Source organism: Barbus barbus (assembly GCF_936440315.1).
Source record: "Barbus barbus genome assembly, chromosome: 26".
In the NCBI taxonomy this organism is placed as follows: domain Eukaryota; kingdom Metazoa; phylum Chordata; class Actinopteri; order Cypriniformes; family Cyprinidae; genus Barbus; species Barbus barbus.
The window spans coordinates 13,734,496-13,750,739 of NC_136754.1; the positions used below are offsets into that span (position 1 = coordinate 13,734,496).

Consider the following 16,244-nt stretch of genomic DNA (forward strand, 5'->3'; position numbering starts at 1 on the left):
AATCTTTATAATTTACTGTCTGTGCAGCTCAAATCTCCAGTGGAACATCTACACTCTTCAGAGGTGCTTACATGTCTCCTGGTGATGACATCAAGCATAACCAGGTGAGTTCACAATGTCACACAGAGTTGTAACGTGTATCTTATCTTGATATTTTCATGTGTCAAAAAAGGGGGAAATGCTTTAACATTTATTAAATGTTAAAGGCAACTGTTATAATTAAAATATTAATATAATAATACTAATATAAAATATATGGTAACACTTTATTTTAAGGTGTCGTTGTTACACGTTACATGTACTTACAATTATAATAACTATAAATTATGCATAATTACATGCAAGTAACCCTAATCCTAACCGTAACCATATATAAGTACATGTAGTTAATTAATATTACTCAGTACCTAAATGTATATTTACACTGTAACAAGGACACCTTGAAATAAAGTGTAACCAAATATATCTGTATATCATTGTTATATATTTGTTTAATATTATTTATAACTTGTTGTATTTTGATTGTCAGTTGTTATAAAGGATACGTACATTTAAGCAGGTTCCTGGGTATTTAGAAAGATTTCAGATTAGCTGTTTTTGTTTTGCCAGTTGTTGTACATGAAGGTTGTGCACAGTTAAGCAGGTTATTGGGGTATTTGGAAATATTCTGGTTTTGCTTTGTTTTTTTTTCCCCCAGATATTTTAAGTTTAAAATACAAGGTTATCGAGGGTTAAATAACAAAAATGACAATTAAGCCAATTAATCTCAGTTTCTTTTTACAAAGAAAACTACAATTGTCTGGATAATACTTGTAGAAATATATATTTGCTATTTATTAAGTATCATTTTTACACCAAGTAGATGTTATATTAAATTAGTGAATTATATTAATCATAGTATGAAATAATCCAGTATATTATGAGTTCAAATTAAAACCAGATTCCTGGTTTGGTGTGGATGAAGTACTTGAGTCTTTTTGATGGCTCTGTCTGCAGGGGAACCTAAGCCGAAAAACGTTGGGAAACACTGGTTTAGATGAAGTACCTTTTATATAACATACATTCATTGCCTTTTAACTTTATTACACGGAAAGCTCTTGATTTTAATTGTAAATTAGATTCTTAGTTTCTGAACTACCACATAACACATTTTGTCACTTCCCAAAGCAGCCCTTACGCTCTCATTGTTTTCGTCAGGTCTCCGTTCAAGGCAACCCTCCAGAGGCCTACCCTCCCTTCCAGACTCCCCCAGGAGCCAACTTTGAGGAGCCGTACTACGAGGACCAAGCGCATAAACGCCCCCCACCTGCCGCTGACGGCACCATGCACCTGGGACTGAAGTCCACGGGGAACTACGTGGACTTTTACTCGGCATCCCGCCCGTACAGTGAACTCAACTATGAGACGAGCCACTACCCTGCCTCGCCGGACTCCTGGGTGTAGAGGCACAGAGGCAGGCTGGAGGCTGGCCTACGGACACCATTACACAGAGACCAGCCCAGCATGTGCATGAACACTAGTAGACATCTCACACACGTAAACCTTCAGTTCGGTTCACTGCTCGCACCACAGTGGGCTGCCACTCGGCCGATGAGCGAGGTTAGGAAAGTGCTGGAAGAGAGAGGATTTAGGAAGGAAGCTCATGCGTTTTATAGAAAGGACCACTTGAACTTTGGTGTTTTTGCAAAGCGGTGGAGGCAATCGATATGTAAACGGGACAGCGGAAGATATGTGGCGCAGAGATGGGACAGTTACGTGAAGCACAAGAAAACGACATTCAACACAAGCTAAGGAAGTAGTTTTCACACATTTTTTGACATTTCTTTATGTTAAACCGTGCTTTTTATGGAGTGTTCCGTTGCACTCTTAGCCTTTCTATCTTTTTTGGTTTCTTTTTATTATTTGCCTGTTTTTGTACCTCCTTTTTAACTTCTTAAGTCTGGTGTAAAGTACTTGTTGTATATTACAGATGTAGATACAAGGTGCATTGTGTATATTACGCAAAGACTACTGTGTCCTCCCATGTGGCTCAATATATCATTTTATTTTCCTGTATTTAAAAAAAAAGAGGAAAATACACTCACTGAACTCCAGCATCCTGTTCGATGGGTAAGAAATGCAGCAGAAAGCATATAATTCAGAAGTGTTGTTTGCTCTAATGTGCCCTCCCCCCCATGTTTCTATGCGAGGAAGAAACTACTTTTAACTGACGACAAAGCATCACTGCCTGGACAGAGTTTAACACCAATAATAAGAACATTTTCAGGCATATCTGTCAGTTTTTTTTTCTCTCTTTTTTTCCCAACTGTACTGACATGAAGACTGGTCATTGAGAGATCTGTGCTTAGTTATGTGCCAAATGTAGTAATCCCTGACCCAAGAAGTGCTATAGAGCTGCAGTTGAAGTTACGTTTAACGACAAGTCATTGGTTCTGTCAATGCCCGTTTGTAAATGCTCTTTTTTTTAAAACAATGCGTTTCGACAGCATTCACACCGTAACGAGAAAAGGAGGGACATGGTCTTTGACAGCTACTTCCCCTCCAAAGATGTACAATTAGTTGACGCTGTGTTGTAAAATAGACATTTGCAAAATCTGCTTTTTTCTTCCAGAAAATCAGTGGTTCTTAAGCTCATCGTAGACAGATCTGTCAATAGAGTATGGATATATATTATATAAATACAAAATATATACTTTTTATGTGCAGATGTGGATGTCACCTAACGCAAAAACATTGCAAGGGAAAAAATGCTAGTTAAAAAAAGCATAGGGTTTTATTCACCTTAATTTCTAATCCAGATGTTGACCTCCTATTGTCATGTTGTTTGCTGTGTAAAACAGGCGAGACCAGGGCTCAATGAAGGCTGATGTGATGAAGCTTCTAATATTGACTTGAAAAGGTGCTAAAACGATCCTCGAACACCTTTTGGCCTATATTGCTACCTTTTATTAATGCCTTTTGAATGCGTTTTATGTCCTTAGTAAAATGGATGCCACTAAAATGAATAGCTTTGATACCTACACAACCTATGCTCTAGAAGGAGAGCTGTGCATATAGATGCACCTCTTGATTTTCATTTTTTTTCTCTTAGGTAATTGTCTATACCTTATCTCAGGTCATCTTATTGCAGTAGAAGATGGGTGAACATTCCTCTATTGATTGAACAGAGAACACATAATGACAATACCCTATCATTTTTGTAATTTTCAAACCTTAAGCATCAAGTCTGTCAGATTGTCAGATGAAGCAAGCCCTGGTCTTCCCTTCATGTCATTTTACACTTAGAGGTAATTGTCAGATGCAAGGATTCAGGATGATCCCAAACTCACATATCTTCAGCACCATTGATAGTGAACGTCTGAGAACAAGCAAAATATCTGTGAAAAAGTAGACATATCAGAAAACCTGTATTGAAGATGTAAGTAAAACTTTTTTTTCTGTTGCTAGACAAAGTGTTTGAGAGAATTGTGAACCTTTTTAATGCCAGGTTGCAACTGCTATATAAACTAATGGAGAATCACTGTTTTGTGATTTATTTTGTCCCGTGTCTTTGTCATTTCTTCCTTATTGGGGTTTTCTTTGGGTGAATCAGACATTTTAATGCCAGATTTGGTTTCAGATATAGGATAGCCAATCCACATTATATATACATAGATTAAAAAAAAGTTTTTTTAAACACTTTAACAGCACTGATGTATTTTCTATTTAGTCAACTGCATTTATTGTGTTCCAGACATCAGCACAAACACACTAAAAGATTTTTTGTTACCTTGTACTGATGTGAGTTTTCAATTCATTGTATTTTTGATAGAATTCTAGATAGAGGCCAGGCAGGCAAGCTACGAGCTCCTATTAGGATTTCATCACAACTGTTTCATTACCATTTTCCCCACAGAGAGATATTTTGACATTGACAGGCTATGTGCTTCTCTCTTGGTCCTGAGAACCAGTCTGCAAAATAAAAAAGTGAGGCATGCACTAAACGACAACCCATGCCTCTGAAACACCAGGCCCTTCGCATACATTCATTTCAATCTCATCAATGCTAATATAAGAGAGTATTAATCCCTATACATGTGGTGATGGTGTGATGTGAATGTTGATTTGTATTGCTAATGTAAGTGTGTCGTTAGATACGGATACTGAAAGATGTATTTTGAGAGCGGAAATGGCCACATGTCTGGATTGTGTTTTGAGAACATGAGCCTTATCGTAAGTGACTAGATGTAACACTGACCCCTACTGGAAGTTTACCAATTTCACTGCATTGTTGGTGCAGGTGCACCCCTTACAAACAAGTTCAACACTATCATTTGACATCTTTATGATTGACATTTGTCTTAATTACCCAACGAGCAGTAGATTTCAAATCAACTATTTTAGACGATGTATCTCAGACGTCTAGTTGCCTGTATACTTTTTAGCAATACACTAGTTTCATTAGGTCACCTAATTCATCACCCACTTTGAACATGAGTAAACTGGTTGGTTCAGACTCAGGGCGCCTTTTTGCACATGCGCGCCACATTTGTTTGAAACGCGTAAAAAATCGTAAGAGCGGGAACTGCCACCGTCTGACAACGGAAGACTTGTGCATTCCAGTTATTAAAGCTGTACAAAACAGTCTGTTATGATACTTGATACGGCAAACAGGTGATTTTTTCGCATTGTTTTTACTTTATCGCTTTCATAACCGGTTTAAATCGCAAATATTACCGCATATTTTTATTCTAGTTATTTACATATGGCAGCAATGAATCGGAAGTCAAGTTTACAGGAAATAGCTTCTTTGTGAATATCTTTGAAAGTCAACAAAAAAGTGATGTTTTGTAATGCAGACCTGGATTAATAACCTTCAAAGAGATGAATAGAGAAGAGAAAATGTCCAGGCCAAATTGTATTTCATTGTTGTGAAAGTCCTTCATTGTTGTGTTTAATGTTTTAGCAGCTTTTTTATATAACACTCCCTTTCAAAAATTAAGTCTTTGAGAGCAAGATATAAAAAAATTGAAATTAGTATATGCAAACTTTCAAGTATGACTTCAAGATAATGAACCAAAAAAGCTACACATTAGCGAAATATGTTATAAATTAGAATCATTAGGCATTAATTGATCAGTAAGAGCAAATATTATCAAATTTAGTCCATACCAGTCTAAAATAGTAGTGTACGGTGAGTATTCCTGACCCTCACACGCCTTCACAGTGGAACCTTAAAAACACTAAGGCATCAAAAGCCACATCACGTTTTCCTCCCAACAGGCAGTTTCAACCTATCCATGCATTCAGCTTTCTTCTTCTCCTCCTTCAGAGCTTTGTACTTCCATTTAGGGATCTGTAGGTGCGATACGTCTTTTGAAGTCCTGCGCGGCAGCCGCTCCGGGATGTATGTGGCAGTTGGTGCTTTACACAGCATGACTTTAGGAACCACCATCCCAGGACGCATGCTGCTCCTACGCATCATGTGAAGCGGCAGGAGGCTGCTTCTCCTCAGGGCCATGGTGGAGGCCATCGCGACGCTTTGCAGTAACTGCAGCTGCAGACTGGCACGCCGCTCCTGCTTCTTCGGTACCAGCAGCAACCTGGAGTTCTGGAAGAGCCGCTTGTAGTTGATGAGGCGCTCGGGCCCGAGGTTCTTCAGCTCAGCCAAGCGCTGTTTACGGAGGATGTCCTGGACAGCAGGGCGACGTTTGCCCACACATGGAGGGCTTCCCGGACACACAGTGTGGCAGGCGGTGGCTATGAACGGGCTGGCCAGCCCTGTGGTCATGCGCACCATGTAGTCCATGGCACCTTCGTCCACAGGGTTGGTCTTTGTGCTGATGGTAAACAAGTTACAGACGGACTCGGAAAACTTCTTCCAGCAGGACTTGGGCTCCTTTGAACGAGCTACCAGTTCGCTTAGCATAGGCCACTCCATGTGGTAAGAGTCACAGAACTGTTCGGCACACGGCTGCTCCATCAGTCGGGCCATCACTCTTGCGGTCTCATAGCGGCCCGTGAACAGGGCCCATTCCCGTGGAGTCAGCTTACGGCCAAAGTCCCTTGCTTCAATGTCTCCTCCTGCATAGTGAAAAACATCAGACAATGAGGGGAAAATGAATGCCCCCATGAAGGAACAAAATGGATTATTACGTATGCATGAACTAAATTAGGAACCCATATAAATTTTTCAGCTGATGATAGATACTGTACCTGTCATCATGAAAGACCGTACGCATTCGGCTCGACCCTGCATGGCTGCTTTCATCATCGCAGTGAAACCATGGCAGTTCCTGCGCTCAGTGTCAAGCCCGGGAAAGTAGTTCAGCAGGTAGTTGGTAATCATACTGTGACCTATAATTCAAAAAGACAGAATACATTTACAATAATGCATTTGGCAGACACTTATACAAAGCAACATCTTGGCTACGTTTACACAGTCAGTTAAATGTGACCCAATTAAAAAAATTTTAATGCGATAATTTGGTACTTCTCTGAAGTTTAATGATCTCATATTATTCTTTGAGCATGCGTGATATTTCAGATGGTATAGCAAGTGTAAACACATGAATCAGATATGGGTTACAATTTAAAGAATGTGTAAATAGACGGTCTAAAAATCTGATATAGGCAACAAATCAGAATTGGGCATCAAAACCTGCATTGTAAACGAGGCCTATGAGTTCAAGCATTCCTTGCGAATCAAATCATGATCTCCATGCTCCACTCTTTCCGAAATACAGACACAATATAAACAGTGTGCAAACATGCAAAAGTTAATGCCACAATGCTAAGGGTTGTCAGGGCATTTTTATGAAGCTTTTCTTTTTTCTTTTTTTGGGAATGGTTAATCTATGCATATGTTTCTTTTCTTTTTATACCTCATTATTTTTCATCAAAATGTCATAACTGGATCTTCCGCTGCTGGGCTTCTCCAATCATTTAGTCCCTTTCTTACAAATGACTGCAAGCTTGCATTCATATCTGCCTCCCGTCTGAACCAAGACCTCGTCCTAATTTTTCTTCCTTTTCAATAATCCTTTTCACTTGGATATATGCCCCAATACCGAAGAGAAATTTTGTTGCTACTTTTGTTTCATCGCGACTTTAACCCCAAGTATGATAAAGGATAATATATTGGCTCTTCTTTCATAGAATAGCCAAATGAAGGCCCAGGGGGATCTACTGGGAGTTGCTGATTGTAATTGTATTCCTTCATTTCCCTTACCTGCTTGTGCAGCTGTCATGAGAGCCGTATTCCCTTCGTTATCCTGCCAATTCACGTCCACATATGGACACTGCGAGAGTGCAATGACCACATCCACGTAGCCCTGGTAACACGCCACTATCAGACCCGTCTGTAAGTGGTGGAGAGGACAAATATGAGTCATCTCAACCGTCATTTTCCTGAATGTCCATCATTACTACTGAAGAAAGTGTTTAACGTGCAAACTGCAGACACTGAGCGGTTCAACCCTACTATATAGCAGTTCATTTAAGGGCAGGGATTGTTGGAGGATGAGTTTCCACATCCATCTCTGGAGGGACTCTGAGGGTAGGAGAGGTTGAGTGGTCTTATTTATGAGGTCGATGAGCTCATAATCTTCAGAGTAAATGCAGAAGCATATTTAGACTGGTAAGTGGAGCCTATAGTTAGATAAGTCAACATTACTGCAAAGTCACTACTGTATTTCTATGGGTATTACAGATGAAGTGAGAAATTCTAAATAAAACATTTCCATTAAAAAAAAATACATTTTCAAATAAAACTCTATAGGCTAGCATGCAAAAAGCATCGTGTGCAACAGTGCCTCCCCATGTTTTCAGTAGTGTTTGGTTCTGAAAGTATTTTTGGTAACACTGCAGGGACAAATTCTCACTATTAACTAGTTGCTTATTAGCATGCCTGTTACTAGCATATTCGCTGTTTTTTAGTGCTTATAAAGCACATATTAATGCTGCCTTCTGCATGACCATATTTTAGATTTCTGAATCCTGCCCAAAACCTAAATTTAACAACTACCTTACTAACTATTAATAATAAGGGGTTTGAGGCAAAAGTCATAGTTAATAGTTAGTTAATAGTGACAATTGGTTTCCATTTTCCCATAGGGGTTTTAAAAGGTAGCATTCTAAAACAAAACCAATCAGAGCGCCTTATCACTAGTTTTATTTTGATTTCTCGAGTCTGCTATTAGCTTATAGCCCGTTAGCATCGGCAGCGTGGCTGCCGCTAATCTTGCTTAGATTGCTAATACTCTATTCACACACATTACCATTGTTTCACTGTTACTTGCTTAAATGGCGGATTTGTGTCTACCTTTGAGTGCAGGTGAGGACACATTCGAGCTGCATTCGGTGCAGCTAGAGCTGGAGGCCGTGGAGAAGCAGATCAGTGACCTGGTAGAGAAGCAGGCCCAGCTGAGAGAGCGGAGAGCCGCGCTGGAAACATCCCGGGCTGACGCTCACAAGTCTGGGGTAAGTATACAGCACGCTGCTACCACTCCCACCATCTCTACACCGTGTTTCTCTGCACAGACCCTGTGCACCCAGGACGCGATCTTCCCAGATGTCCTTCACTCCGGCGCCGGGACGCCACGGACCCTGGGTGCACCAGCAGCGGAAGACGCGAGCCAGGCCCCGGGTGACGACCTCTCCCCCTCCGCCGCCTCCTGTCTTCAAGATCTCCACCCGGAAACGCTTCGCTCCCCTCCGCGAGATGGAACGCGACGCTGTGATCGTCGGAGACTCCATCGTCCGGCACGTCCGTGCTACGTTAGCTGAAGGTAAAGTGCACACTCACTGTTTCCCCGGTGCTCGTGTTCTCAATGTTTCTGCGCAGATACTCGCGATCCTGAAGGGCGACGAGAGCGTCGGTGCTGTCGTGCTGCACGCGGGGGTTAACGACACCAAGCTGCGGCAGATGGAGACACTGAAGAGGGACTTCAGGAGCCTAACCGAGACGGTACGCAGCACATCGCCCGCGACGACGATCATCGTGTCAGGACCGCTTCCCACGTATCGACGAGGACACGAAAGGTTCAGTAGACTGTTTGCTTTAAACGAATGGTTATTGTCATAGTGTAAAGAACAGAAACTGCTCTTTGTTAATAATTGGAATCTTTTCTGGGAGCGTCCTAGGCTTTTTCGTGCTGATGACCTGCACTCCAGCAGAGGCGGAGACATCTCCAGGACGCTACGCTCCATCTGACTAGTAAGCCAATTCTCAAATAACTGCTATGATGACTTTTGTTCTACCCACTTAAAGGATAGAAGTACTTGCGTTGTCCAATCTATACAGACGGTGTCTGTTCCCCGAATAGCAAGGTCAAAATTTAATGCAGGATCTAGAAAAAATCTGATTGTGATTAAACCAGAAAAACGCAAAATAAATGAACAAAAACCATTTTTAAAGCTTGGGCTCCTAAACATTAGATCACTCACACCCAAAGCAGTTATTGTAAATGAAATGATCACAGATAATAATTTTGATGTACTCTGCCTGACTGAAACCTGGTTTAAACCAAATGAATATTTTGGTCTAAATGAGTCTACTCCACTAAGCTACTGTTATAAACATGAGCCCCGTCACACTGGGATTAGAAAATACGGGATTAGTTTTCATTGTTATGCTGATGATACTCAACTATATATCTCAACAAGGCCAGATGAAACTTCTCAACTAAGCTAATAGATTGTGTAAAAAATTTAAAAGATTGGATGACCAATCATTTCCTCCTATTAAATTCAGATAAGACAGAGATATTACTTATTGGACCAAAAAAACAGTACAGAGAATCTCTTGGATTACAATTTGCAACTAGACGGATGTACTGTTAGGTCCTCTAAAGTCAAAAATCTGGGTGTTACATTAGACAGCAACTTGTCCTTTGAAAATCATATTTCCCATGTTACAAAAACAGCATTCTTCCATCTTAGAAACATTGCCAAGCTTTGAAACATGCTACCTGTTTCTGATGCAGAAAAGCTAGTTCATGCATTCATGACCTCTAGACTGGACTATTGTAATGCACTGCTAGGTGGTTGTCCTGCATCTTCAATAAACAAGCTACAGATAGTCCAAAATGCAGCGGCTAGAGTTCTTACCAGGTCAAGAAAATATGATCATATTACCCCAATTTTACGGTCTCTGCACTGGCTACCTATTCAGTTCCGTATCATTTACAAAATATTATTACTTGCCTATACGGCCCTAAATGGTTTAGCTCCTGCGGACCTAATTCGTCTTCTCCCACGCTACAATCCAACCCGCTCCCTAAGGTTGCAAAGCTCTGGTCTTTTGGTAGTACCTAGGATAGCAAAGTCCACTAAAGGAGGTAGAGCTTTTTCACATTTGGCTCCCAAACTCTGGAATAGCCTTCCTGATAACGTTCAGGGTTCAGACACACTCTCTCTGTTTAAATCTAGATTAAAGACACATCTCTTTAGCCAAGCATACACATAATGCATCTTATAATCTTGTACTGCAGTTATATCTGATCAAATATACATTATTATTATTCTTTAGCTTGGGTTGAACAAATCTTTTTTGCTTAGATGGAACAGCAGCTACGCTAATTATGTCTCTATTTGTTTCTCTGTTGATTAACATCCCGTGGTAACTAGGAATTACAGAAGCTTCAGTCTGGATCCAACCCTTAAAAGATCTGAGATGACCGAACACCTGAGGAAAGATAATGCCAACCCCTCAGAAGACCTCAGAGGATGCCAATGCTCAGACAACATACAGAATTACCAAATTTTGCCATAAGTTAAATATATTAAGGTTCTGCAATATATAAATATATTGTGGAAACTTAATTTCCCGTAGAGTTGCTTTGCAACGATTTGTATAGTAAAAAGCGCTATACAAATAAACTTGAACTTGAATTCCACTGTTGAACACAATAATTAAATATATATATATATATATATATATATATATATATATATATATATATATATATATATATGTTCAAATATTGTGGGCTGATGGCTTCAACAAAAGCATATAACTTCAATTAAACAACCTTGTAGCTCCCAGTACGTCCGTCTTTAAAGTTTTTTTATGTTATTGTTAAGTCAATCCCCCTTTGGAGAAAATGAAGGGGATTTTTACTTCTAGTATTTAGACTCTAAACAAGTTACTATATCTAAATACAGTAAAATGAAAGATAAAAAATATTATTTGCAATGTCTAACAATCAAGCGTAACAAACTGTACAGCTGAAGACTCATAGACAAATGAAGTGCAAACACGGAGAGGCCTGCTCTCTGAGTGTAGTACCATATGAAAAATCACAAAACAATTCAGCAAATCTAAAAAGCACAGATGAGTGAGGGTTACGAGGAAATAAAAACAAATGTATGAGGTCAAAGGCATTACTTGCGTAGTACAAAGCAGTTCGGTTTTCTTGTGTGTCTCCAGATTGTGAGTGATTATAGAGCACAACAGGCAGATGGTAAGCCCCATAAAGACTATTAGCTAAGATTTAGTATGGAGTTCCCTCTGGGCTCAAAGCGCTTGTCTGCTGGCATTTATGGTTCTTAACTCCAGAATATCAAGAAACTGAATATGATTATAGCTATAATGCAATCGATGTGAGGCAAAAAAAATTAAAAAAGGACGTATTGTCTGTCTCTATTAGTCACCAAGGCTCCCATTCTTTTTGTTTTGTTTTTTATATATATAGATCAGTTTTAAAGGTCATTGCAGGCCAATAGCCAGTAAAATATGAGATGTAGCAATTTCTACCTAGTGGTGGATCCCAGTGACACTTCATAGGGATCATATCAGATTACACAACACAGTCTTACAGGGAAGGGAAATGTCACGCTGTCGTAAGATGATTGTAAAGGAAAGCCTCTCTAACCTCCTAAAGCTCCCCCTCCCGAGATCAACAGGAGTTCAACAGTGAAGCTGAATACAAACTTCAAGGGGAAATCTAAAACTTTAAGCTACTGGATGTGCATCCCCACAGACAGCAGGATTCCTCAACCAAAAACCTTCAGTTTTTCTGTTTTAATTACCAGCGCTGCAAACAGGTTGATCATTCCCGAGACTGATAAACAGGATCATTAAATATTAGCGCTTAATGGTGCTGTTTAACTGTGCAGCACATATAATTTCCCCTGTGCTAATGCCTGTAGAATAAGATTTGTATTAAACAAATGATCAGGGCTTGTGTTAGTTAGGAGACATTTACATGCAAATGGGTCGTAGACTCTTAAAGGATGACTATGGCTTTTACTGCCACAGTCTTCTGCTTTGGGGAAAACAAGTGTTTTTCTGTCCCTGTGTGAGTAACCGTTTGTTTCCGTTCATGTGTTGTTTCTGTTTGTGTTCAGAACACTGAGTTTTCAAACTGCACCGTCTGAGTTCAGATTGAGTCACAGACCAAGCGTACAGTCCTAGATAGAGCATCATTCAACAACGATGAATAGTTAAATGAGATGTTTATTAACAAATTCAATGGTTGTACCAGGCGGCAAAGCACGTCAAACTATCTTTTTCAATACCGACATGGTCTCAGTGACTGCGGAGGCACAAAGGAGGGGGGCAATAGGTGATGCTTCATTTATTATTGCTCTATTTTCAGCAAGACAGACCCGTTTAGCAGTAGTCAATGCAATTTCAGTTCAAATGATTCATTGAGGAAGGAAGTCATCTCAATTCTCGCATATAATTTAGCATGACAATGGGTGGCGGATTCAAATTTAGGCTTTTATGGCCTACAGCCAGACTCCTTTGAGTGGAATTACGCTTACATTATAAGTTCTGCGCTTAATGGACAAATTAGGGTTTCTCTCCTCATATGATATGCAGAAAAAATCCCTGTCTAGGCAGTATTTTGACATCTTCGGGAGCCTTTTAAAAGCTCAGGCATGATTACGATCTGCTTGGGCTGCATCTCAGACTGCAGTCCAAACTCCCATCTGTTCCAGGGCTTAGCTAGCTGGGTGCAGACCCAAGAGATGTCAGCTGGAGATCAACACAACTGGACATCAAGTCAAGACAAAGATTTGACTTAGAAATCTATTGAATCTTTTGTGAATATATATATATATATAATCCCATTTAGCCCTAGATCAGTGTTATTTTAGCTCTATTTTATAGTATTTATTTATATCTTGAATTAGCTTTTATTGTTATATTTTCATTTTATATTACTTTATTTTTATAGGGGTTTCAAACTTTTTGATGCCACAGAATGTGATGATTCCCTTAGGGACCCTCTTCCTAAAATATAAAGGCCACTCTACATTTTAATGTATAAAGGCACATTTATACTGGGTAAAAAATAAAATATAAATATGTGTATTAACATATAGCCTAATTTACTTTCTATGAAGTTTTTAAATTGAATTGTGTTAAATCTCATGATTACATTATTTAGAAAACACACTTTATTTTCTATTAATATTTGGAATTGAACTTTTCCTTACACGACCCTGGACAGCAGTTTGTAAACTCCTGGCCTTAATGACCATTCCATTTGCATATATTGACTATGTGGTGGGTGTCATGTCAATGAAAACGACGTTACTACAATCTAATATTTATAGACTCAACACAATTCCACCATGTGTCAAGAAGGCACATGTTTTGCTTAGAGCTGCCATCCAAGCCAGATTTCTTTCCTTATAGACTATGCTTTTAATGTCATATTTATGTACGGATAAAAGTCTAAGCCTCACTTCAGCGCAATGTCGATATTTATGGAGGAAGGAGACAGCCTCAGCGCATGAGCTCATTCCCTAAGGAGCACTGCGTGGATCATGCATGCTTAAAGACTCTTTGATATGATAATATCCTTGCATAAACATGACACTGTTATCACCCACATTGTCATAATTGTAAGCTTCTCAGAACTAAGGGGAGTGAAAGGCTTTTTGCCAGTCAAGAATGTACTCTTTAAACACAAGATTTGATTGAATGGATTCTGGAAATTAATATGTCCGTTGTTCCAATATTCAGAAAACTCAAAGCAATGGTAATGACAGAGATTTTCCCACACTGCATGAGTACATTCCTGCATTTGAATTCTTATGACTGATAATGTTTCAAGCTGTGGTGCCAAACCAAACCAACTCACGAGATATTTTTATCTTTTAAGACCACTTAAATATATTCAGAGCTGTCTTTGAGCCAAATGTGAGCCTTGATATTCAGTGACAACTGGTGTTGGAACCTGTCTATCCTCTTTGAAATAAAAGATAATACAAAATTAAATATCAATACAATATTTAAAGCTTATTTTGTTAAAATACTCTTATCTCAGCCTAATATGCAGAGAACTTAAAGTAAGCCATTTGTAGCTGTAGAGCTTGACTTTCAACACTGAAGCGCTTTTAAAACATTGCTCTGTTTTTGAGAATCCTAACAGCATTGATTCAACCAATGGTGTGAGTTTGGGGGTGGGACTTTCTGTTTGTCTGACTTATGGCAGGGTTGGGAAACCTGTTTGAAAGTAAAAAATTTTACAGTTAAGTTTGGTGCCACAGAAAATAACCATTTCACAACCATAGCAAAACTTACTCTGTTATTTTTGTCCATCTGTTGCACCTCCTCCTCCGTCACACCTTGTCTTATCATGATTTTGACAATGATGGCATTGTTAGAGCAGCACGCTTTAAAGAAGCTGATTGGCTCGGGGCTCTCAGGATCCTGACATTTTTCAAAGTTGAGCAAATCATCAGGTGGGTAGAAGGAATCTTCTGATGCAATGGTCTTGGTATCTGGTAGTTCTGAAAAGTCCAACTCCTCAAATTCTTGGTAGATGTCATCGTCTTCATCATCATAAGAATGGTGGTCTTCATCATCTGCATAATAAGAGTGCTCTGTCGGCTCCACAAAAGTGGAGCTCTGTATGGAGGACTCCTCATTGTTCCAGCCTCTCGCTCGGTTGTGGTCGGGGCTGTGTTGGTAATCTTTGACCAGAGGTACACCTCCTGCAACACCATTCTCAGTTATTAGCACCATTTAATTATCCAACAGGTGGAACACAAAAGCAAAAATCGTGTCGGATCCAGAATGAGACTGTCACATAGTGAATGGTAATCCTAAAAAATAGTTCTCGATGCAAGTAATGGTATGAAGCAAAGAAAAACACTGGAACCAGAAGTTAAAGATCTCTTAGAGGCACCTTTTAGATATCATATCTTCTGCTCTTCAAGAACCAGTTGTACTTAAGTCCAGCGTTGGTTTCTGATGATCATATACATACCGAACCATCGTTTTTTAAATATAAACTATCCCATTTTTTATTCACTTGACTTGCTCTGTGATCTAATCTGTCTCTTGTTAGAGAATTCACCAATAGTTCAAAGTGAAGATGAAGGCCTTCAGTCGGAAAATGCTGTGACTGGCATGGGCACTGTTTCGAGAGAAGGCTCCTAATCCCCTTAGTCTCTTTCTGTCTCTCTCTCTCTACTCATCCCTCCCCTTTCACAGTTACATGTGCTAAACAGTAATCTTACTGTCCGAGGAATCAATGCAGTATATTTCCCAACTGATGCAACACAAATTTGCATCCAAGAATGAGCATAGCAACACTCAACACAACTGATGCCTGTTTGTCCACTGAGGACTTTTGTATCCGAGTTATACTGTTGTGTACCACTATTACTCTTATCGCTTCTATTTTTAGCCGACTTTGAAACTCACATGCACATCTAGAGTGACTTTCCACAATTTGATAGCCTGTATTTGACCATGATCCACAAGCCACTGGATTAGTGGAAGGTTAATTGGATGCAGCAGAAATTACATGCTGCTGTGGATAAGCTGTTCTCTCGTTTGTGTTCCTAAAAATGATAACACACATACCTACACAGATCGTCACTTTCAATGTTTTTGGCCGCACTAAGACTGCTGCTTTCTAACTGCAATCCATGGATTATGTGGTTTTGGGATGATGCATAAAGGCATGTTTTGTACTGATATTTCTGGACACAGAACATCAGAAACAGCACATCCTAGAGGCCGTTTTGGGTAAATTAGTCAAGAAAAACTATGATTCACTATGCCCATGGCCACTTTAATATCTTCACAAAAGGCCACAAGATCTCACATTTTCTAATAAATATGAGAAATGATATAAATGTAATATGGCAATTAATACAGCCAATTATATTTCAGGATATCTGCTATCAACTAAATTTATGCTGAAAGTATCAACAAATGTGACTTCTCCAAACAAGCAGCATGGTGACAACTTGCTCTACATTAGGGATAAATGGACTCATCAAGAGGTGAGTTG

At 39.5% G+C, this 16,244-nt stretch overlaps 2 protein-coding genes across 2 annotated transcripts in view; one reads left to right on the forward strand and one right to left on the reverse strand.

Moving 5' to 3' along the window:
* The window catches only part of LOC306845504 (catenin delta-2-like), a gene marked incomplete at its 5' end in the record, with an annotated part of 79,854 nt that extends 76,315 nt beyond the window's left edge, over positions 1-3,539 (forward strand). Inside the window, 2 exons of the mRNA XM_079378355.1 lie at positions 28-104; positions 1,198-3,539. Coding sequence (XP_079234481.1) covers positions 28-104; positions 1,198-1,443 — 323 coding nt within the window. The 3' untranslated portion in view covers positions 1,444-3,539. The remainder of the gene's footprint in view (positions 1-27; positions 105-1,197) is intronic.
* Positions 3,540-4,903: 1,364 nt separating this feature from the next.
* LOC306845535 (ankyrin repeat domain-containing protein 33B-like) lies at positions 4,904-15,361 on the reverse strand. The gene is made up of 4 exons (XM_079378405.1): positions 14,522-15,361; positions 7,211-7,340; positions 6,196-6,336; positions 4,904-6,063 (listed from the first exon to the last, which is right to left on the reverse strand). The coding sequence occupies exons 1-4, from the start codon at positions 14,963-14,965 to the stop codon at positions 5,243-5,245; spliced, it is 1,536 nt and encodes a 511-aa protein (XP_079234531.1). The 5' UTR covers positions 14,966-15,361; the 3' UTR covers positions 4,904-5,242.
* Positions 15,362-16,244: the final 883 nt, after the last annotated feature.

Excerpts from the sequence above, each read along its gene's own strand:
- LOC306845535 (XM_079378405.1), bottom strand. The coding sequence starts at position 14,965 with ATGGTGCTAATAACTGAGAATGGTGTTGCAGGAGGTGTACCTCTGGTC. Across the intron at positions 6,337-7,210 it reads CATGACAGCTGCACAAGCAG|GTCACAGTATGATTACCAAC; the intron begins GTAAGGGAAATG and ends TTTGAATTATAG. Across the intron at positions 6,064-6,195 it reads ACGGTCTTTCATGATGACAG|GAGGAGACATTGAAGCAAGG; the intron begins GTACAGTATCTA and ends TTCACTATGCAG.